This window comes from Bidens hawaiensis, unplaced genomic scaffold (genome assembly GCF_021521415.1).
Source record: "Bidens hawaiensis isolate Kalapana, Puna unplaced genomic scaffold, B.hawaiensis_p1.1 tig00027531_1, whole genome shotgun sequence".
Classification (NCBI taxonomy): domain Eukaryota; kingdom Viridiplantae; phylum Streptophyta; class Magnoliopsida; order Asterales; family Asteraceae; genus Bidens; species Bidens hawaiensis.
In genome coordinates this window covers 60,971-85,191 of record NW_027494455.1, presented here as the reverse complement: position 1 = coordinate 85,191, position 24,221 = coordinate 60,971, and the positions used below count along the sequence as shown (strand labels likewise).

General features: G+C 37.0%; 1 protein-coding gene and 1 pseudogene across 1 annotated transcript; both read left to right on the top strand.

Moving 5' to 3' along the window:
• The first annotated feature begins 900 nt into the window (after positions 1-900).
• On the top strand, positions 901-4,773 carry LOC143575521 (FRIGIDA-like protein 3). The gene is made up of 4 exons (XM_077059873.1): positions 901-978; positions 1,747-2,790; positions 2,889-3,061; positions 4,115-4,773. The coding sequence occupies exons 2-4, from the start codon at positions 1,767-1,769 to the stop codon at positions 4,514-4,516; spliced, it is 1,599 nt and encodes a 532-aa protein (XP_076915988.1). The 5' UTR covers positions 901-978; positions 1,747-1,766; the 3' UTR covers positions 4,517-4,773.
• Positions 4,774-5,581: 808 nt separating this feature from the next.
• LOC143575519 (glutamate receptor 1.3-like) lies at positions 5,582-24,221 on the top strand (annotated as a pseudogene).

Sequence of the window (24,221 nt, the reverse complement as noted above, 5' to 3'; positions counted from 1 at the left end):
ATGAATAATCGATCAAACCCATTTAACCACCCTACAATGAATCATAAGATGCACCGATAACTCCTGATTCTTATTGCACAACACACATGTATTGTTTCCAATGTCGATACCTTTCGTTAAGAGTGCTAAATTAGTACTGCTAATTGCCTAGTTTTGTGGTGATAAAATCTAAAAGTAAGCTCTAAATAACGCAATTTACCTGAATAGAAGGCATTTCAACCAAAAGAAACTAACAACCTTGAGTTTGTTTCTCATCCTTATTTCGACAACCCATTAATATTACTTCAAATAAAACATTACACTAACACAATAAGGATCATTACTCAATTAGTAAAAAGAACAAGAACAAATGGTAAAAGAAATCAAACCTTATATAGTAAAGCTCGCAACTTGTATGGTTATTATAATATAAAATTCTTGACATTACTTTAAAGTTTAAACACAAGAAGAATCTGAAATTGATAAAATATTCATTATATAAGTTTAATATGTTCATGAATCATCTATAACTTAATTTATTCTCTCTTCACAAATCGTTAGTGTTGTAGTAATTGTAGTCATTATTCAGACAATAAGGTGGACACTAAAGATTAATCAAGATTAACCACAACTTGATTATTATTATATCCTATATTTCAACTCCTCAACCAATTTTATCCATTCTAAATAACTAAATTATTCATTCACACCCATAGTTTATTCCAAATTATATTAATAATTTATTTAAAACTAAAATCCAACCACTCATCCATCCACCTAACCAAAAGCGCGTGCATTAACTAACTCTTGCGAAAACACAACAAAGCAAAATTTTGTCACAAACTCTCTCTCTCTCTCACTTTCCTCTTTCCTTCAATAATATTATTATTATTATTATTATTATTATTATTATTATTATTATTATTATTATTATTATTATTATTATCTACACACACACACACACACACACAATGGCTTGATCGGAATTGGCCGCCTTCCGTAAGTTCCCTCAAACTGTATATATGATTCATAATTAATAGTTTTGATTTTGTGTTGAATTGCAATTAGTTTTTGTTTTGTAAATAAAGTCATTGTCGGTTTGTTGATCTAGTTTTCTCGGTAGCTACCAAGTCAGTTTAATCGGTTGGTCATTAACTTCATCTTTTGTAGCTCAATTGTTTCAGGCTAGGGTTTCAGTTCTAACAAATTGTTTCATTTTCATGTAATTGATTTCGTTTTATGCTAGGGTTTGAGTCGTAACAGATTGTTTAATTTGATGCATTTGAACACTAATTTCACATGTGGTTCTTAGAATTAACTTGAAGATGAGTTTGACTTCATGTTTTGTAGCTCAATTGTTTCAGGCTAGGGTTTGGGTTCTAAGAAATTGTTTATTTGATGCATTTGAGACTTAATTTCACTTTTATTTGCACCAGTGGTTCCGGTATTAACTTGAAGATGAGTTTGAGTTCATGTCCTGTGTCTCAGTTGATTTAGTTTAATACCTAGGGTTTTAGTTCTAAATTCGCTTTTAGTTTCACTTGTGGTCTTAGAGAAAATGAGTTTGAGTTGTTGTTTTGGTTTAAACCTCGAGCTTGTGAATTAAGAAATCGTTTGATTTAAATGTGTTTGAATCCTAATTTCACTTTAATTTCATCCGTTGCTCTAGAATTAACTCGATTTACTTTAATCATTTTCAGGCTATCTGCAATTTCATTGTTTAATATCACTGTTAAATATCAATCATGTTTTTTGCTATATTTGAAGGTATATAGTGCATATCTGCCATGGAAGATACGGATTCAGTTGCTACACTCTTGGAGTCCACAACCTCCAAAATACAGCAACTTCAGAAAGCATTTGCTGAGTTGGAAAGTCACCGGGCTGTAACCCTAAACCTGAAATGGAAACAGATTGAAGAACACTTTCACGGGCTCGAGAAGTCACTGAAGAGGCGGTTTACTGAGCTGGAAGACCAAGAAAAAGAGTTTGAAATGAAAACTGTTCAAGCCCAAAAGGTTTTGGAGAAACGTCGTGCTGCTGTTATGGCTAAAGAAGAAGCTTCATTGGTTAGACTTCAAGAGAAACGAGACGTTGCGGTTATTGCAATCTCAAACGTCCTCAAAAAGAACAAAAACACACATGTAGAATCTGAAGCTGTAGCTGTTAATTGTGACAAGCCACTTGATGTAGTGGCTTCTGAATGTGAAGTTATTGGTATGAAAACATTATTTGAAAAAGATGATGTGAAACTGCTATCGAATCCAGAGCTTGTTAAGTTATGTGAAGAGATGGATGCAAGTGGGCTTCACAAATTCATATCAGATAACCGCAAGAATCTTGCTTCTATTAAACAAGAACTACATATTGCACTGAAGGTTGCAAGTGACCCTGGTGGTCTGGTTCTAGATGCACTTAATGGTTTCTATATTCCAGAAGGGTCAAATTCAGATGTGAAAAAAGATTCAAATCTTTTAGGTTTGAGGCGAACATGCATAATGTTAATGGAATGTTTAAGTGTTCTGCTTGCAAATCTTGATGCGAGCACTGTTTCTAAGGTGATCACTGAAGATGTAAAGAACAGAGCAAAGATTATTGCACACGAATGGAAACCTAAGTTGGATGATCTTGATTTGGATGCTAGCAATGGGAACTCATTAGAGGCTCATGCTTTCTTGCAACTTGTTGCTACTTTTGGTGTTGATTCTGATTTTGTTCATGAAGATTTGGTCAAGTTGATACCAATGGTTTCTAGGCGTCACCAGGCAGCTGATCTTTGTCGGTTTCTTGGGTTGTCTGACAAGATGCCAGGTGACTATTTTTTGACACGTTTAAGAAAAAAAAGTGATATCCTTTGTTGCTATGCAAGCTTTAACTGTAATTTTGTTTTTAACTGTTGGTTTTGTCAGGTGTGATTGAGGTGTTGGTCAACAACGGAAGACATATTGATGCTGTTAACCTTGCATTTGCATTTGAACTCACTGAGCAGTTTTCTCCTGTTGCTTTACTGAAATCCTACCTGGCAGAAGCAGTTAAAGTTCCTTCAACTGTCAAAGCAGGAAATGCTTCTCCAACTGCTCAGGTTACACTTGTTCACTCTCTACTTCGTCTCTTAACTCAAATGAGTAAATTCTGATTTGGTTTATACTTCGTCTTCAAATGAGTAAATTTTGGATTCGGGTTATACTTTGTCAACGGGTCATATGAGTAAATTTTGATTTGGATTTTACTTCGTCTCTAACTGGTCAAATGAGTAACACTTGATTCGGGTTATACTTTGTCTCTATCGGGTGAAATGAGTAAATTTTGATTCGGGTTATCTCTCATCTCTAACGGGTTAAATGAGTAAAATTTTAAAATACAGCTAAAACGAAAAAAAAAAGGCTGAATTGATCTTGTGAGTCATTCAAAGTGTATTCAGAATGCATAAAGCCTCTTAAATTGTTTTTTTACAACAATTAGATCATCACATAATAATTATTTGTTATATAAAAGATTATATGAAACATATTAACTATTTAAAAAGCTCAAGAAAAGAAAAACAAAGAGGGGTCGACCCGTTTGACTTGGGGTGTACACAAAACTGAAATGACCGCACCAAACCTAATAAAACACTGTTGGCTTGGTTTTTTGTTTTTTGAAAAACTGATTTTTCAATTTGGTTTTGCAGTCAACCAAAACTGAAGTGAAGAAACCGATTTTAAGTAATTTATAAGAAATTAATAAATTGTTTAACTAAAAATTTTTGGGTCCAAATGTAAATAAGAAAAAGCTTTAGGCTCATAATTTCAGGCCCAATTTTCTCACTTTGTTTACAGCCCAGAGTTTTCAAGCCAACTGGTAACCAAACCCGTACCAAACCCATTGTGAAAAGCGAAAACTGAAAAAGACGAAACCAAATTGTTTTCACAAACTAAAAACCGAATTTTTGGTTTTTGGTTTGGTTTGAGCCTAAAACCAAGCCATACACACCCCTACGTTTGACCCACACTAAAGGTTATCTGTTCGGATCCTTTATCCAGCGTTTTGGTATCTCTTTCAAACCGTGTTTTGTTTTCATTCTATATATTTAACTTAAATATTTTTATTCTTTATTGTTTCTATTTACATCTTTCTTTTGGTTGTCAAATTCCAGAATGATGTCAGCGAAAAAGAACTATCAGCACTGAAATCCATCATCAGATGCATTGAAGAACACACGCTTGAAAACGAGTACCCAGTAGACCCGCTTCAAAAACGGATCCTGCAACTAGAGAAAGCCAAGGCAGACAAAAAACAAGCTACTGAAGTTGTGAAACCTCAATCCAAGAGACCTCGAGCCAATGGTGTTGCAGGATACGGACCCCGCAACACCACCGTCACCGCTGACAAAAACTTCTATGCCAACAGGTATGCGCCACCAGCTCAGTACATGTACTACCCTGGACCACCGGAGAACCATGCTCACTCGTTTGTAGGAACCACCTACAATATGGCTCCGAACCATGGACCCTACTTTGGTAATGGTTTTCATTACCAAGCTCCTTATCTTCACTAAGTTTATGAGTCATGATGAGAAACTTTGATCATGATGTTATTTAACTTCTAGGTCTTTAACCCTTTTGAGTTATTCGTATGATGAACTCAATTTGGAAAAAAAACCACTGAAAATCGAAGGAAAAAAAATGTATGTTAGTCTTGTTGACTTTGTAATTTGTTTGTATAAGTTGATGTTGTAATTTCCCAATACACTTATTATCAGTGTTAGCTTAGTTTGTGACTTCGTTTTGTCGTCCGTTGTTATGTTTTGTTAATCATATGTGCTTTGGTTAAGGCCTTGTGTACAATCTGAGGCCTTATGTTCCAAGACATTATATGGCCCCTGACCTTATGCATTATGGCCTTGACATGACCCGATGTGCAAGTGCCTTATTCAGGGCTAGACCCTATGTATTAGGGGTGGTCCCGTTGTAATAGGGCCTTATCCGCGGCCAGACCCTATGTACTAGGGTCTTATCCCAGATTAGACCCTATGATGAATCTTTCTCTATACATCGAGTAATACGCCTGGTGAGGTATTTAGATTTTCCCATTACACATACAGATCCAAACAGAACCACCATAATACGAAGACATGAGCAAGGGGTCCACTGAGACATATATTTGTGCAGTCGGTTTTGGGAGGTGTGTCTCGATCAGGACCCTGTGCCAAGGCTGAAAACAGGGTCTAGACTGGTATAAGTCCCATTTTCATCCGAAATCTTAAGTCTAGCCCCCTCCGTTTATGAGTTTTTTTATACGTATTTTCATCCTCCCCTTTGTTGTTTTCCTCCAAGCTTTGCCTGTGCCAGTGGACCACTAGGTCAAATTTTATTATGCACAGTTACATGTGTTTACGTTTTCATAAGTGGCTTTAGTTTGTCCAATTTAATGTGTATAAACTGTTTTTAAGAATACCATTTTGTTATAAATAGTGAGATACACATACATTAAACCATTTAATATGTCATGTATTCAATTAGATTTGTCTAAAACAAGTCTGGTGACAAAAATATATAAATAAGTTTAGAAAGAAAAAATGGTTTCATTTGATTTAAACAATAATCATTCTGAATTAATGCAAGTTTTCAAGTCTGACTTCAATTTTATTCATGACCAAGTCATGCTAGTAATTTGGAAAGGTTAATTTTATTGGTACAACCAAGTCATACAAGTTGGCCTTTTTTTATTACCAAGTTATACTCATTCAATCACTCAAGTGAGTAATGTATCATAGAAGCAAGTATCAAACTGTTCTGAGTCATTAGATTACAATCCATTTTCTCAAAGAAGATTTTTTTAAAGATTGTCAAAGAAGTCCCCTAACCATATTGCTAATTCAGTGACGCTAATCGACAGATTTCCAGGTAGGTTCTTGTGCTTAATTCGTACCAAATCTTAGCATTTCCGTTTACCCACTTCCATTACTTTCATGTTTCGCGGATTGACATTTGAAAAATCTTACTGTTTCTAATTACCTTAGTCAAAAGATGGATGGTTGACTTGCTTCACATAGAAGTAAATGTATAGTAATAAATATTGAAGAGTTTATTTGAGCATTAGAATCTGTTTTGTGAGTATCTCTTTTCCAAATATGAAGCTTCAGTATGTTAGCAAAATAAGCCACTTGCTTCTTTTATTTTTGGGCTTTTTAAACCAAGGATTAAGCACACATTCATTTTCACCCGAAAACAGTAGAACGGTTTTGCATGAACAAGTTATAATACGAGTTGGAGTCGTTCTTGACATGGAGTCATGGACTGGGAAGACAATTCACAGCATGATGACTTATGCAATCTCTGATTTTTACGCACGCAACAATAACTATAGAACGAGGATTGTTCTCCATACGAGGGACTCGAAAGGTGACCCTTTACAAGCTCTGGCAGCTGGTATGATCTCTTTTTCATTGTCCTCGACTAGTCGGGTGTTCTCTTTTCATATTGCCAGCCGATACTGTTAGAATTCATTGTGTTTGTTTTATACAAAATAAAATAGAAAAAAAAAGAAATAATTAAAATCAGTTTAACTATTACTTATTGTCAATTTGCCATTCTAATTATTTTAAAAGGTAACTCTATCTGATTTCATTTCACAGTTGTTTTTACTATTAAGTCCAACATAGTTGTAATCATGCTCCATATTTTGACTTTATTGATTTTTCTTGAATTCATGAAATTGATTTTTTATACCTTTTCCTGGGCAGTGCATGATCTTTTGAATAACAATAAGGTGCAAGCAATCATAGGCCCAGAGACATATCTTGAAGCCAAGTTATTGGTCCCAATCGCTGATAAAGCTAAAGTCCCTATATTTTCCTTCGCGGGTTCCCCTTCGATGGAATATCCATTCTTGTTTCAAATCAAGGAAGACGAATCGGTTATGTCAAAAAGCGTTACTTCCCTCGTGGATTCTTTCGGTTGGAGGGATGTTATATTTTTATACGAGGAGATTGATTGTGGGCGAGAAATCTTATCATATTTTCTTGAATCGTTTCATGACAAAAGCATCAGTGTTAGTCACCGATGTGCAGTTCCTGCCTTGCCCATGGATGATCAAATCGCTCAACAGTTGGAAAAGATCAAGATTAGCCAGACAAAGGTAATTGTTGTACATATGTCATCTTTATTAACATCTAGAATTCTCTCAATTGGCAAAAGGTTGGGAATGATAAATGAAGATTATGTTTGGATTGTGACACACAAAACCATTGACATCCTACAAGAGGATAATGAAGTTCTCGCGTCAAGTCCAGGAGTGATAGGTTTAAGGTCTTATATACAATCATCAGGAAAGCTTCTAAACTTAACCACAAGATGGTACAATGAATGCAATATTAAGTACCCTAGTTTAGCATCAAGAGAGGTTAGTGTGCTTTCCATATGGGCATACGACACAATTTGGGCACTAGCCGAGTCAGTTCAAAGGCTTGGGGTTCAGTTTTCATTTGTTGTCACTCAAATGGATTCGACGCTTCAATATGAGCTTTCAAAAACAAGATTTACGGGTGTAAGTGGCGAGTTTCAACTTAACGATGGAAAGCTAGTTTCTAATGGATTCAAAATTGTAAATGTGATTCGCAATGGAGACAAAAGAGGGTCTAGAGTCACTCCAAAACGTCGGATGTTGCAAACGAGTGATGTTAAAAAGCTGAAAATTGGCATTCTAACACGACGAAAGTTCAAGTATTTCATAGATGCCGAATATGACATTCAGAAAAATGCAACAACTACCACCGGTTTCTCGGTGGATGTGTTTAATGCTTGCATTGGTGCATTGCCATATGAAGTACAATACGAGTTAATTCCATTTGCCAATGAAACTTATGATGAACTTATAAAAAAAGTTACCGCAAATGTATGTTACTTCTCCTTATGAGAATAATTAATATTGCTTTCATGCATAGAAATTCATGCAATTTGTGTATTTCAGGAGATTGATGCTATCTTGGGCGATTCAACAATTCTTGCCAATAGATCTGAGTTAGTTGACTTTACCGCAACTTACACTGACATGGGCATAGGAACACTTGCAAGAATCAACCATAATGACATGTGGATCTTCTTGAAGCCACTCGATGCGGATCTATGGCTCGTCACTGCTGTTTTCGCTATCCTCACCGGCTTTGTGGTTTGGGCAATTGAGTCCATGGATCAAAGGTCCCAAAATACTCCTGCGCAGCAAATTGGAACAACCTTTTGGTTCATCCTAATGACGCTATTTTTCGCTCAAAGTTTTCTCTCTTTCTATCTTGTAAAGTATAAATGGACTGCCATCGCATATACTAATTTACCGAAAATTACTTGTGATGTAGGAGAGAAGCTGTCAAGTAATTTGTCAAAGTTCGTGGCGTTTGTTTGGTTACTTGTCGTACTTATACTGATCTCGAGTTACACTGCAGTATTGACATCACTTCTAACTGTTGAACAGTTTGAGTTAGCATCAAAGGGCGTAACCGTGGGGTTTCATGGTGGCTCTTTTGTGGGAGGAAGGACCGTTAACAACTTGAATTTTGAGGATTATAGGCGTAGACCATACTATTCGTATGATGATTATGCCATAGCGTTATCAAAAGGTGGAAAGCATGGCGGTGCTGATGCTATCATCGATGAAATCCCTTATATCAAAATGTTTCTTGGTTTGTACTCGGGTGATTATGCAATGATTTCATCAGAGCCTACTACTTCTGTGAAGAGGTAGGTCCTAGCAGAGCCCAGTTGGACCCGCAAGACTCACCTCAAACAGGGACGTCTGCGCAAAGGCTAAACTCGCAACCCCTTGAAGAGGGACGTCTGCGCAGAAACCAACTGGGCCCGCAGGACCCACCATGCTCAGAGACGTGACGTCCTTACGCGCAGTACGCAAGCTGTTCCCGCAGGAAAAGCCTCCCAATGGTGAAGTACTCCGCCTGTTCCCGCAGCTGCGGATACAAGCCATCAGGGAAGGCTACCTGCGCAGCAAGGCTACACGCACAAGGCACTTAACTCTTAAATAATTCAGTAATGTCACCTGAAGGAGTGAGCAAGCCGGGAACACTCCCGCACAAAGCCGGGAACACTCCCGCACAAATGAGCCAGTCCGTACGATACTGGAGGATCTTTTGTACTGTACCTGACGAGGTATGGACAAAAGATCTGACCAAAGATACGACAGCTCACTGACAACAGTATGACGAGCAGCACGCTCTTGTACTGTATGTCACTATTAGCCGCTGCCTACTCACCAACCTGTCGGAGGACGTGCATAGCCTGCAGTTGGTGGAACAGGAATAGTACACAGCCGGCCTGGTCATTATCAGCCGCTGCCTACCCACCAACCACCAGCATGGCATGTGCGTAGCCCACAGTTGGCAGAACAAGAACACTATTCAGCCGGCTGTACCTGCTTGGAAACCTACCTTCGGCTATAAATACTCCAACACCTTGGAATGGTATCATCTTATCTCATATCTCATATCTTGATATATTACCTGATATCTGCTCTAGTCATTCTCTTGATATACACTTATATTCAAGAGCAATCTAGTCTGATTCTCACGCCGGAGGGTGGTCACAAGGAGATACCCCCCTTCTCAGTGACGAGCTCACGGTGTCTGTTTTGCAGGTTATCAGAAGAACCATCTTCGCCGGATCTAACCCCTCGTGGGAAACATCTATTTAACCCCCAGATTATCCGTAATCTGCCCGGGGTCGATTAGTGTTTCTTCATTCTGGTTTGGGCTTTGTAAGTATCCTTTCTTTCCATTTCTAACTCGATCCAATCCAAATTCGTTCGTCGAGCTGTTTACTAACATCTTTGCCCATAGGATTGAGTAAATGTATTGAACAAATAATGAAACTGCTCGATAGTAACAAAAATTTAGCAGTTGATCTTATGTACATTTATTTCATTTAGATATTTCAAAAGGGGTCGCCTTTGGCAACGGACATGTCCAGACAAATTGCAAAAAATAGAGAAGACGGAACTCTTGGAGTTTTAGAAAAGAAGTGGTTTGAGAAGCAATCATCATCATCCCAAGATTCTCCATCAAAGCCGAAAACCTTAAATTCAAGTTGGTTTCGAGGTTTGTTTCTTATAAGTGGAATGTCTTCGACTTTAGCCCTCATGATATCTTTGATTTTCTTGCATCGTGCAAAACTGGAGGTCCATAGTATCATTTCCTTCATCCTGAATCAAAATTTGGTGGCTAGTTTGAGGCATCTCTTGTACAGAAACGCCATTAGGATATAACAAATTACTAGAAGACTCTAAACTCATTGATCAACTTATTGCTATTATATATTTAATTAATCCTCTTAGAGTTCTACCAAAGTATATATGGATGTAGCCTGAGTAGATCATATGACGAGTTCCTTTTGCTAGACGATTTTATCAAGAACAAGATTGTATATATAAAATGAATGCTATGGAAGTTTATTGATCCTTCGATAATTTTTTTAATCATGTTTAAGTTTGTTTTGGGTTTTTATGTTTGTAAAGCATTATACTGTATGTTTGGGCGGGCATGTAGGCCAACAAACGAATTGGGTCAATCGAAACGAAGTCTATCTGGATTGTATTGAATTTGAGTGACATCATATCAAGCGCTTAATTAGCGGATGAGTTGAACTGTCACATCCCTTTGATGATGCCGGTTCAATATCAATAAACAGGAATTGTTTATGTAATGTTGAGACATCTATGTTGAACATCTGAAGTTACTAGAACTCTTCTGACAGTATTTCCCCAACAAGTTGTCTTCACAAAATGAAAGAACATTATATTATCATTAAGACGTTTACACTGCCAAATCAAGTCTAAAAAGCGAATTTTTGAACCAATTTTTCAAAATTACTCTTTTTGCAGCAATAAAACTATTAACTTTTTAAATATTTTTGACAAACCGGGGAACTAACAAAAACAATAGAGCAAATATTAATCTACTTCAAAAAGTGATAACTTATAAATATGGTTTGTAATATTGAGACCAACTTTATGCAAAATATGACGTTTTACCATATCCTTCCGTTTTATGAGAATTGAGCCTCAAGTTTTTCTTTTTAAATACAAATTTCAATGACATCAGCAAAGATTTCTTTATTTGTAAGGCTAAGTCAAGGCAATTTAAGATAATTTTTCTATACCAAGTTGTATTGTAAAATGGTATTAAAGAAAGTATCCAATGAATCTGGTCCATTTTCTTAATAAAGAGCATATATGTAGGATGGCTTTTTTAAAGAAATTCTAGAATCAAGTTGCATTCCTAATTCAGTTATACAAATTTATACTAGAATTCTAGGAAGTGTATTGTGCTTTGTATGTAATCCACGTTTAGAAGTCAAAACTATCATTATAACTATATTCTCAATATATGTTTGACATGATTACATAATGAAAGTTACCATCTTGACAACAGTAACATGCATGCTACAAGTATAGCTAAAATACTTTAAACTTATTGTCTTTAATATCTAATAAGATCATTTTTGGATGATTAATATAGAAAAACATGTTCAGAAAATGACACGCAACTACGCAAGCACTCACATCGTACGTTTATGTGATCTCTCAAACACAGACTAACATCGCAACATAGTATAGAATAGATGTAGAAAATAAATTGAAAGAACTAGTGTCTTTGACATATCTTCTTTTTTTGGCTGCAATAAGGCACCAAATTAAACTTTTATCTTTAGCTGAGAATTTGTGTTTGACATGTGTCCCTTAAAACATATTCCGCACCTCCTTTATACGAACACATCTATCTTTCACCGTACAGCAATCTCGGATTGCGTTTTTAAAATTTCGCATTAGGCCTATAGGCTATAGCCCACTGTTATACTAAGAATCTTGGTGTTTTCCTTGTGTATTTTATATTAAACAAAGTCAAACACCACGAAACTTGCCAACTCATAAAATGGCCACAAAATGAAAGAGAACATTTGACTGGTCATGCTTTATTTTTAGCAACAATAATGGACAAATTGATTATCATCTTGACATGCAATCATTCCATATAAGGAAATGCTGCACTTTCATGACATTAGTTAAAGGTTAGTTTGTGAACAGTTTCAGAGGATGTTGGCCCACAAGCATACCAAGATTGTCCTTTTGCTTCTAATATTAAGCTTTTTAAGCCTCCAAGTATTGTGCAAAAAGCTCAAAGTTGGTGTTCTAACAAGAAGAAAGTTTAAGTACTTCATAGATGCAGATCATGACAATCAGAATAACGTTACAACTGCCACTGGATTTTCGGTAGACGTGTTTAATACTTGTATTCACGCGTTACCATATGAAGTGCAGTATGAGTTAATACCATATCCCAATGGAAGTTATGATGATCTTATAAAGAAGGTTTATGTTAAGGTATATGTTAAATCTGCAAATAATGGTTTGCTACTTTGCTAGTTTTTATTTATAAATGAATTTATAAAAAAATCATGATGTTATTTGGTAAATCAGGAGATTGATGCTATCTTGGGTGATTCAACGATTCTTGCCAACCGCTCTCAACATGTCGACTTTACATCGACTTATACTGACATGGGGATAGGAACATTGGCAAAATTGAACAATAATGATATGTGGATCTTCTTGAAGCCACTTGATGTGAAGCTTTGGGTAACAATTGTCGGTTTCGCCATGCTCACTGGTTCCATTATTTGGGCTATTGAGTACATGAATCAAGATTCGGAAACTTCAACCGCTCCACAAGTTGGAGAAACCTTTTGGTTTATTCTTATGACACTATTTTTCGCTCAAAGTTCTCTCTCTCTCTCTCACTCTTGATTTAAATCCATTTGATTTTCTGAAATGTTAAAAGGAAAAAAAACAGAAAATAGGTATGAATTTATAAACAGTTAGTTATAAGGATATTTGTCTGGCAGGTTGGAGAATGGATTACAACTTACAACATCTTTTATAAGGTTTTAGGTTGGAATATATAATATATAGAGATAGACAAATCATATTTTCTGGTGTCCCCACTTTAATCTATAGTCAGATCCAATATTTATAGATCTTGATAAAAGTTCTTATTTAGAGATGTATTTAATTAAATGAATACAAGTTCATTGAAAATTTGTGTTGCAGGAGAGAAGTTGTCAAGTAATCTGTCGAAACTCGTGTTATTTGTTTGGTTGCTTGTCGTGCTTATTATTATCTCTAATTACACGGCAACATTGAGTTCACTTTTAACGGTTGAACAATTTGAGTTAGCATCAAAGGGTGGAACAGTGGGGTTTCATGGTGGCTCTTTCGAGGCTGGTGTGGCAGGAGTGACCGTTAGCAACTTGCATTTTGAGGATTACAGGCGTAGACCATTCTATTCGTATGAAGATTATGCCGACGCATTATCAAAAGGTGGAAAGCATGGTGGTGCGGATGCTATCATTGATGAAATCCCTTACATCAAGATGTTTCTTGCCAAGTACTCGACAGATTACGCAATGATTTCATCTGAACCTTCTACTTCGGGTTTTGCATTTGTAAGTACCTATATATACCCTTTTATTTTTCGATAACTTCTGGATTGCTTTTGTATGTAACCTTTTCTTTTCGATAAATTGAACTAGTCATATTGCTGGATATAATCTTGATTACAAATAGTTTCATGTCATTTATGTAATTGTATTATCATATATAAACTGCTTCAGCTTCGGTTTATATCTACCACTTAATCCCCACGTAAGAGGCGCAACTTGGGCACCCTACCACAGTGCCACCTATATCCTGCTATGCCTTTTCAAACAATGGTTTCAAGTTCAGAGCAATTGAATGAATATCTTTTGAATTTTAAAATGCCTTATGTTCTGATTACATATCTTTCTTGTTCAGATCTTCCAAAAAGGTTCGCCTTTGGTAACAGAGATATCAAGACAAATTGCCAAAATAAGGGAAGACGGAACTTTGAGAATTCTCGAGAAGAAGTGGTTCGAGAAACATTCCCTATCATCTCAAGATCTTCCCACAAAGCCGAAAACCTTGAGTGCGGATAGGTTTAAAGGTCTGTTCATTATTAGTGGGATCTCTTTATCTCTGGCCCTTATGATTCCTGCCCTTTCCTTTCTTTATGCAAAACTAGATGTCCAAAGAATCATTTCCATCGTCGTGCGACCAAATTTAGTGACTACTTTGAGGTATCTGTTACACAGAAATGCAATTAGTGTATAAAGAACTATTTGGTTGATCAATTCATTTATTTTAATGTGCAATCTGTCCTTTTAGAATTCTACCAAGTCATGTATATTCTTAATCAGGACGTGTAAAGCGATGATCGTCGATCTCACTATAATTAAATAAGTGAATACAATTTTAAGTTTCTATATACTGGAGCCTGGAAAGCATATAAAAGAATAGTAAAACGGAAATTTTAACTATTTTAAGCTTCTATAAATTTACAAGTCGGGCTAACTGCTCTAATATGTCCCCTGAAGATGAACAAGACAGATCAACGTGAAGCTTGGACCCAAGTGTGTCAAAGATGACAACCCTTTGTCCATAATATCATGTTACACGTAATTTCCTTGTCATGTACACACAACCTAGACACGCACAACGTTAGATCATGAAGGCAGAAAGGTGCGGTAGACTTTTAATTTCACTATTAATACTTTATTGCTTATTTTGGTGTTTAGCTTTGAATTGAGAAGTGGGTAGTTTTACTAGTAGTTTGCAAACAAGTCACAAATTCAATTTTTCAAAATGGATTCACCGACTAAACCTCACACAATGACAAGTGTACCGTGATTTAGTAAACTAACAGTAAGTCTGAATATCGAATCCACGGATATGCAAGATGGCTTTCAATACTAAACCTAGCTCTATCGAGTTCTAACGGTAATAAATTGATGTATTTTGTAAATAAAAAAATTTTAACTAATAAAAATACTAAATAAATAACTAGAAGAATGGAGACTAAACGACAACTCTAACTAAAGACGAACGAAGACGTATAAATGATTGTCTGAGCTAGAAATTCCTATTGACAATTTAACTATTCATCAAATTAATTAATCACACGACACCATAATCTAAAGATAGACCGACTAAGACGCTATAAAGCTAGCTAGATCACCTATCTGTCTCCCTAACTAATCCTTAGGAACCTAAGAAGATGGGATAAAAGCAAAGGGATATCAAAGATTACTAACAGATTTGTCAGACTAATACAAGGTATTTTAGGATAATCTTTTTGATACCAAGTTGTAGATTAAAAAAGGTTTTAAAGAAAGTACCAACGATTCTGATCCATTTTCTTAAAGAAATTTCTGGAACAAGTTGTGAATTCAGTTATACTTAATAATACTAGAGTTCTGGGAAGTTTATTCAAACTCAAATATACCTATATATTTTCATAAATTAATATTTCAGAAGTCAATTGTTCATACTGATTTTGACGCTTCAGACCCAACTCACTTGGAAACACAGTTAAGGAGGAAACCCCATTGAGCCAGATTTCAAACCTAGGACCAAAGAGATCACAAGCCTAAAATATATATAGCCTAAGTTTATTAATCTAGCCTAACATGTTCGACCTTTTCAAATGATCATGGCTAAGTCATACCACTTTAAAGTTGTTTATTATGCCAATTTGTACTTTCTTCCCTCTCTATAATAATATAGATTTGTTTTTTTATCCAATTTGTACTTTTTTCTCTCAATAATTATTAAGATTCTTGGTGTTATCCTTGACTGAACAAAGTCAAACACCCTGAAACTTGCCAGCTCATAATACCCAGAAAATGATAGAGAACTTAGATCAATTCTTTCTACCAATATTGATAATGGATATATAAATAGGCCATTCTGATTTGAAGCAGTCTACAAAATTATATGCTGCAATTTCATGGCGCATAAGCATAGCAACATTGTCCTTTTGCTTCTAATATTAAGCCTTTTAAATCTGCAGGTATTGTGTAAAACTCTGAAGGTTGGCGTTCTAACAAGCAAAAACTTTAAGTACTTCATTGATGCATATCATGACGGTCAGAAAAATGTTACAAATGCCACTGGATTCTCTGTAGATGTGTTCCGCACTTGTATTCGTGCATTACCATATGAAGTGCAATATGAGTTAATACCCTTTGCCACTGGAAGTTATGATGATCTTATAAAGAAGGTTCATGCTAAGGTATGTTAAATCTTTAAATAACGACGATCGGGCTATACCAGAGCGTTGCAATGGTCGTGTATAAAATTTAAATCATATGTAGATATAAATATAAGTGCGTGGCAATGTAATATCCGGAATTTTATAAAACATTATATTATAAAAAAACAAAATATGTTACATCGACCTAAACCCATAAACACCAATACCGACATTGGTTCTGGTAATAGTGATACAGGGTAGTACTTGTTCAGTTGGAATAAGTTCGGTTCGGTTCGTTAGCGGCATGACAACGGAAATCGGTATAGCCTACGACACATAAAATACATTATTTTGAACACCCCTCGGTTCGTTACCATACCAATACTTGATATTCTTTATGAGATGAAAAAAAACTATATACAACTGTTTCCTTACACAAATTGTTTGATGTAACCCAAAAAATATATTAGCGTGTTTTATATCAATCGAAAACCATAGAAACAAATACCAATACCGGTTCTGTTATTTATAAGGGTACCAGTGTTGTTCCGTGGGTATCGATTTTGGACGTAAGGATACCAGCAAGGTAGCGGTACTCTATGTAGTTTACGATACCAAAAAAAGTAACCTATTTCAAACACCTCCATCTCCAACAGACTTTATCGGAACATGCATCAAGAAAAAAACTAACCCATAAGTTATCAGAAGTTAAACGTGTGTAATTGTGATCTTGTATTATTAAATTAATAATATTCTATACAAGAGTGTTTATATACTAGACTATATTACAATTAGATCCCTCTACTATAATTAGTGTAATATCTAATCTAATATGTCTAATATTCCCCCGCAAGCTAAGGCCGGGAAACGACCTGCAGCTTGGATCTTAAAAACAAAAATTGATCTGTCGGCAACGGCTTAGTGAAGATGTCAGCAATCTGATCACGAGTTGAGATGAATTGTACACGCAACCCCCCTCGAGCAACTTTTTCCCGGACAAAATGAAAATCTACTTCAACATGTTTCGTTCGGGCATGAAAAACCGGGTTAGCCGAGAGATAAATAGCACCAAGATCAGGGGCGGACCCACATAGTTCCCATCGGGGTCCCGGGACACCAATGTTTTTTAAAAATTACTTAGATACGATATATTAAATTTTGTAAGGACCCCATAAAAATTAATACTTGGAACCCATACTATTAAGGCTGAACTAGTCTAGTGGAAAGTCCCTTGTTTTTCTTTGAGAGGTTGCAGGTTCAAGCCTCACCATACCCAGCTTTTGTTGTTTTTTTAATATTCTAGTCAATATTAGTTATTTAGTTAGGGTATTTGTGTTTTTTCTTTAGTTTATCCCATATAACCATTATCACTTTAGTTTATCCCATATAACCATTATCACCATGCAACATATATAGTGACAACATGAGTTTTACATATACTTAAATTATTTATCTTGTGTATTGTGTATGTATATTATAATTAATCATTTATTTGTGTAAGAGTTAGTTTTTCATGTCTTGGTTATTCATGTAAGACCATATATATATAGCTTACGCTTATGTTTTTCGGGTATGAATAAAAATGAATTAAAAGTGTATGTTCTATCTAGTTTCTAATCTATATTCTTTCTACTTACCTGTTTCCGATGACACCATATTTTCGTGTTTTATTATGTTCCTCGTCTCGACCCGACCCGAATAACGACCGACCCAAAAATTTTGTAAACCGGAAAAATTGGGACCCCATTGGCAAAAAATCATGGGTCCGCCACTGACCAAGATTGTCGCACCAAAGTGTAGGAGCGGACTTAACAGAAATACCAAGCTCACGTAATAAGGCTTCAAGCCATGTAAGTTCAGCGACAGTGTCAGCGATAGCTTTGTATTCTGATTCGGTAGATGACCGAGAAACGGTACGTTGTTTGCAAGCCGTCCAAGAAATCAGATTAGACTATAGGTAAACAGCAAAACCCCCGGTGGAGCGTCGATCAACTGGACACCCTGCCCAGTCAGCATCAGAGTAAGCCTGAAGATTATTCCAATGGGCATCAGCAAATGCATGAAGAGTAGACCCAGAAGCATGCCTAATAAGGAGACCATAAGCACAAGTACCGAGAAGATATCTGAGAATACGTTTAACCGCTGACCAATGGTTCTCAGTAGGAGCATGCATGAATTTACATACGCGATTAACAGCGAATGCGATATCGGGCATGGACAAAGTAACATATTGCAGTGCTCCAACTAACTGTCTGTATTTGACCGGATTAGAAAACAAGGAGCTGTCGTCTAAAGATAACGGAACTGATGTGCTCATCGGGGAAGAAGCCGATTTAGCTGTGGATAGACCAGCTCGTTGTAAAAGTTCCAGAATGTATTTCTTTTGTGAAAGAATGATATATGAACCTTGTTTAACAATTTCCACTCCCAAAAAATAATCGAGGTCACCGAGGTCTTTAAGAGCAAACTCGGCACTAAGTTTAGCAACAATCTTATTAATGGCATCCGAGTTGTTCCCAGTCACAATTATGTCACCCACATAAACTAGAAAATAGATAAGCGTACCACGATAGTTGTATATAAAAAGAGAAGGATCTGTTTTAGAACCCATGAATCCTAGCCGTTGTAAGGCAGTCGAGAGACGAGTAAACCAAGCCCGGGGAGCTTGTTTTAAGCCATAAAGAGACTTGTGAAGCTTACAAACATGAGTAGCTCTTGTCTTATCAATGAAGCCTTGTGGTTGTCGAATGTAAATTGTTTCTTCAAGGTGCCCATGAAGGAACGCATTTTGAATGTCCAGTTGTCGGAGGGACCACTTGTGGGTAACAGCTAAGGATAACACAACTCGGATAGTAGCGGATTTTATTACCGGACTGAAAGTTTCATGAAAATCAACACCTGGTTGCTGATTGAATCCTTTTGCAACGAGTCTGGCTTTATATCGAGAAGGAGCCCCATGTTTATCTCGCTTTATCCTGTAAACCCACTTGCAATCAATAACGTTAGCACCAGAAACAGGTGGAACAAGAGACCATGTTCCGTTCTTAACAAGAGCTGAGTACTCTCCAGCCATGGCATGACGCCATTCAGCGTATTTGTTGGCAGCATAAAGGTGGAGGGTTCGGTGTCGGGTGGTGAGCTGATGGTGTGAAAAGCAGATGGATCGAATCGGACACGTTGTTTCAGATTGGGCCGAAGATTACGTGGACAGGTACGGGAAGGTGGAGGTGGAGGTGGAGGTGGTGGTGTCGGAATTGAATTAGAGTTTAGTGCTGGCAGTGGGTTTTGTAACGGTGTTTGGTGGGTGGGTATAGGGCTGTTGGAGGAGGTAGAGGAAGACGAGTGATCGGATGATTGTTCAATAGTCACAGGTGGGGTCGGTGGGCTAGAGTTTGCTGGTTGGTCGGTAGCCATAGAGGTGGTCGGCGGGCTGGGGTTGGCTGGTTGTTCGGCAGATATATGGGTGATAGATAGGTTGGATTGTGATGTTGGTTCGGTTGTCGGAGGTGGTGGAGATGGGACAAATGCGGTATATGGAGTAGAGTCGGTAACCGAAGGTTTAGGTGATGGTTGTGGCTGGAAAGGAAAGTAGTTTTCATTGAACCGCACATAGCGAGCGACATAGAGGCGATCGGTTGTAGGATCTAAACAACGATACCCATGGTGAACAGGGTTGTAACCGAGAAAAATGCATGGCATCGACCGAAAATCCATTTTATGGGGATTATACGACCGAAGATGCGGAAAACATTGACACCCAAAGACCCGTAAAAAGGAATAATCAGGTGGACGGTCGTGGACCGTTTCAAATGGTGACTTGCTAGAATTGGAATGAGATGGCATGCGGTTAATGAGATAGACGGCTGTGTCAAATGCAAAATGCCAAAAACGTTGTGGGACAAACGATTGAGCAAGAAGGGAAAGACTCATCTAGACCACATGACGATTTCGGCGTTCGACTATGCCGTTTCGCTCACTCGTGTGGGGGCAAGACCGGCGATGAATGATACCGAGCGAGGTAAATAAGGTGGAAAGATTGCGAAACTCGCCACCCCAATCGGTTTGAACATTTTTAAGTTTTCTATTAAATTGTCGTTCGACCATGGAAATAAATTGTTTGAAAACCGAATACACATCAGACTTTTGTTTCAAATGAAAAATCCACATGTATTTGGAATGATGATCAACACATAACATAAAATACCGATTACCATCATATGATACAACGGGTGCGGGACCCCAAACATCACAATATACCAAATCCAAAATATGATTACTACGAAACGAAGAATTATGCAAAGAAAGTTTTGTAGATTTTCCAATTGACAAGAAGTGCAAACATTATTATAAGTTTTATCAGAAACAGGAAGTAAATATTTGGATAACATAGTTCTTAAAAGCTCATGATGCGGATGTCCCAAACGTTGATGCCATACAGCTGAAGAAGCACGTGTGGCAGAAAAGGCGGACTTGCGAATAGACTGAAGTTGTGGAAGGACAAGAGAGTAGAGACCATCTTTACTTGGACCCGTGAGTAGTGTGGTGCGTGTAGATATATCCTTCACACGAAAAGGGTGAAATTTAAAGAAGACATGATTATCAAGACAAAATTTTTGAGCAGTTAACAAGTTACGTTGAATTTGTGGAACATGAAGAATGTTAGATAATGAAAGAGTTTTGTGAGGTGAGGAAATATGAGTGGAACCGATGTGAAAAATAGGTAAACCCATACCGTTGCCAACATGTAGAGCATCATCACCATGATATGCTTCTGATGTGCCTAAGCTTGCAAGATCTGGTGTGACATGGATATTGGCGCCAGTGTCTGGGAGCCAAGTATGGATCCCTGTTTGGACAAAGAGATGGGATGTGACCAATACCACATCGGTTGCATGAACCGTAAACTGTGTTTGTGTTAGAGGCCCATTCAAACTGACTTCGGTTGCCACCAGTTCGTTGATTTTTGGAATTGCGTCCACGACCATGATTATTATTGTAACCACGTCCCCTATTGTTTTGAGTAGACCGAGAGCTATAGAAAGCTTGTGAGGGAGCCGATGGTGTAAGGTGATATCCGAGTTATGAGGCTAATTGTTGTACAGCAAGGAGATGAGCTTGGTTAGCTGTAGTGTGGCTCTCGGAACCAGCAGTAGGGGTGTTAAGATGGGTGCTGGTTGCTGCCATGAATGCTTGGGATAATGGTGGTGTGGGCTGATTTTTTTGAATCATAAAATCAAGGTCAGCAAGTAAATCTGGTAGTTCATTAAAAGTGATGGGTTTTTCACGACCCATAAGATTTGACTTCAGTCCATTGTATTCTTCATGAAGACGAGAGATAGCTAACATGACCAAATCTTTGTCGTTGATTGGTTCACCAATATTGAAAAGGGCTTTGGCATATTCTTGAGCCCTAGATAGATAGGCTGTAGGTGTTTCATCGCCTTTCATCTCAATCCTTAGGAGTTGTTGTTTTAAGGTAAACTCGCGAGACGAAGTATGTGGTGCGTAAGCATGTTCAAGGGAGAGCCAGAGATCCCTAGACGTGTCTCCCTGAACATGATGAAAAGATGCTTCAGAAACTGTAGAGATAAGCAACATACGGACATGAGCATCATTGGCAACCCACGTAGCATGATTAGGGTTATTGCGGGTCACGGTTGGGGTTGCATCTTTGTCTGAACCAGAACCCTCGATTGTGATTGTAGGGGAGGGGCATGGAATAGTTTCATCAATATAGCCAAACATGTTGTTTGTAACAAGAAACGGATGAATCATTGTTTTCCAATACATGTAGTTGGTAGGGGATAGGGTAAAAGCAAACTGATGGGAATTGTGGGATGTTTTCTCTTGGGTGATAAAGGCAGCAAGAAGAGCCATAGATTGATGATGATGATGATGAAGAGGGGGGGGGGGGGGGAACCTGGCGGTTGTTTAGGGTTAACAAACCTGGCTATGATACCAAGTTAAACGTGTGTAATTGTGATCTTGTATTATTAAATTAATAATATTCTATACAAGAGTGTTTATATACTAGACTATATTACAATTAGATCCCTCTACTATAATTAGTGTAATATCTGATCTAATATGTCTAATATCAGAGAACAATCATATTTGTAAAATATTAAATGTGTTAGAAGGCATGTATTATATAGTGTTATAATTCACATTTAAACATCTACATATATATGTACATAGTAAAAAATATAGTGAGAGGCAACTATTCGGCAACCTACCCGACCCATGAAGAGTTTATTTTAAGTGTAATTTGTATGTGATAATCCCAATCGTCCCGGTTAGTGTTAAGCCCCTATTGTTCTATGAAAAAAATTTCTTGGTCTGTCACTATTAATTCAATGTAATATGATCATGGAATTACATATTTGTATTCATGACTTTTTATGATGTAATTTATGGTATATCAGGAGATTGATGCTATCATGGGTGATTCAACGATTCTTGCCAACAGATCTGAGTATGTTGACTTTACAACGACTTATACTGACATGGGCATAGGAACATTGGCAAAACTGAACAATAATGATATGTGGATCTTCTTGAAGCCACTTGAATGGAAGCTTTGGATAAGCATTGTTGGTTTTGCTGTGCTCACAGGCCTCATCATTTGGACTATTGAGTCCATGAATCAAGCGGCTGCTCAAGAAATTGGAACAACCTTTTGGGTCATTCTAATGACCCTGTTTTTCGCTCAAAGTTCTCTCTCCCTCTCTTATTTTATTCTTCACTTAACTCCGGCAATTGTGTAGGGTCCATGGTTCGCGATCTGATGTACGCAGCCTTACCCTACACTTTGTGCAGGATGCTGTTTCCCACCGGTTAAATAAACCCACGACCTCAACGTCACAAAACAGCCTTACCTTACTAGTTGCTCCAAGGCCCTCGTAGAAACTAGCATAATCTGAAATTTATTTTATTTGAAAAGGGCCAAAAATAAATAGTGAAGTTTTCAAACCAGGATTTTGTGGTGAATTTTTCACTACACTTTTGATTAATTAACTTTAAACATGATGCAAACATATAAAGTAAATACACTAGATAGTCATACCTATTAAAACTCAAACTATATATTTTAATTTTAAACCCATCCAAATTGTTTTACATGTGAAAACAATCAGGATTAATTCCTTTGGAATTATTTAGGGTTGTTCGTGTTTATAGTTTCCTGATACCGATCATTAAAAATTTGTGTTTTGTATTGTAGGAGATCAGAAGTTGTGTAATCTGTCAAAATTTGTTTTGTTTGTTTGGTTACTTGTCGTACTTATTTTGATCTCGAGTTACACTGCAACGCTGAGTTCACTTTTAACGGTTGAACAATTTGAGCTAGCATCAAAGGGTGGAACGTTGGGGTTTCATGGTGGCTCTTTTGAAGCTGGTGTGGCAGGAGTGGTCGTTAGCAACTTGCATTTTGAGGATTATACACGTAGGCTATTCTATTCGTACGAAGATTATGCCAAAGCATTATCAAAAGGGGGGAAGCATAATGGTGCGGATGCTATCATTGATGAAATCCCTTATATCAAAATGTTTCTTGCCAAGTACTCTACTGATTACGCAATGATTTCATCTGAACCTTCTACTTCTGGTTTTGCTTTCGTAAGTACCATTTTCTTTTTCGTAATCGATTCATTTGGAATGTTATAGTATCTAAAGTTTAGTTATCTTATACTTACATAATCAATAATCATATAGTAATTTCATATTATATATTTAAATGAAACGCTTCTCCTTCCACATGATTTGCTAATTATTAATTAACCCTTAATTGAATATCTTTTTCTATCTCATGCAGATCTTCCAAAAAGGATCGCCTTTGGCAACCAATATGTCAAGACAGATTGCCAAAATAAGGGAAGATGGGACTTTGAGAATTCTGGAGAAGAAGTGGTTTGATAAACAGTCTGATCTATCATCTCAAAATCCTTCAATAAAGCCACAAGTTTTGAGTTTTGGTAGATTTAAAGGTTTGTTTATTGTTAGTGGAAGCTCTTCAGCATTGGCCCTATTGATATCCGCGATTTACTTACTTCGTGCAAAACTAGAGGTCGATTGGATCATTGCTTTCGTCATGCAAAGAAATTTAGTGGCCACGTTGAGGAATCTCTTATTTCGAAATGTCATTAGGATATAG

Coding starts and splice junctions, on each gene's coding strand:
- LOC143575521 (XM_077059873.1), top strand. CDS start 1,767: ATGGAAGATACGGATTCAGTTGCTACACTCTTGGAGTCCACAACCTCC. Junction 2,791..2,888: donor GTTGTCTGACAAGATGCCAG/GTGACTATTTTT, acceptor TGGTTTTGTCAG/GTGTGATTGAGGTGTTGGTC. Junction 3,062..4,114: donor ATGCTTCTCCAACTGCTCAG/GTTACACTTGTT, acceptor GTCAAATTCCAG/AATGATGTCAGCGAAAAAGA.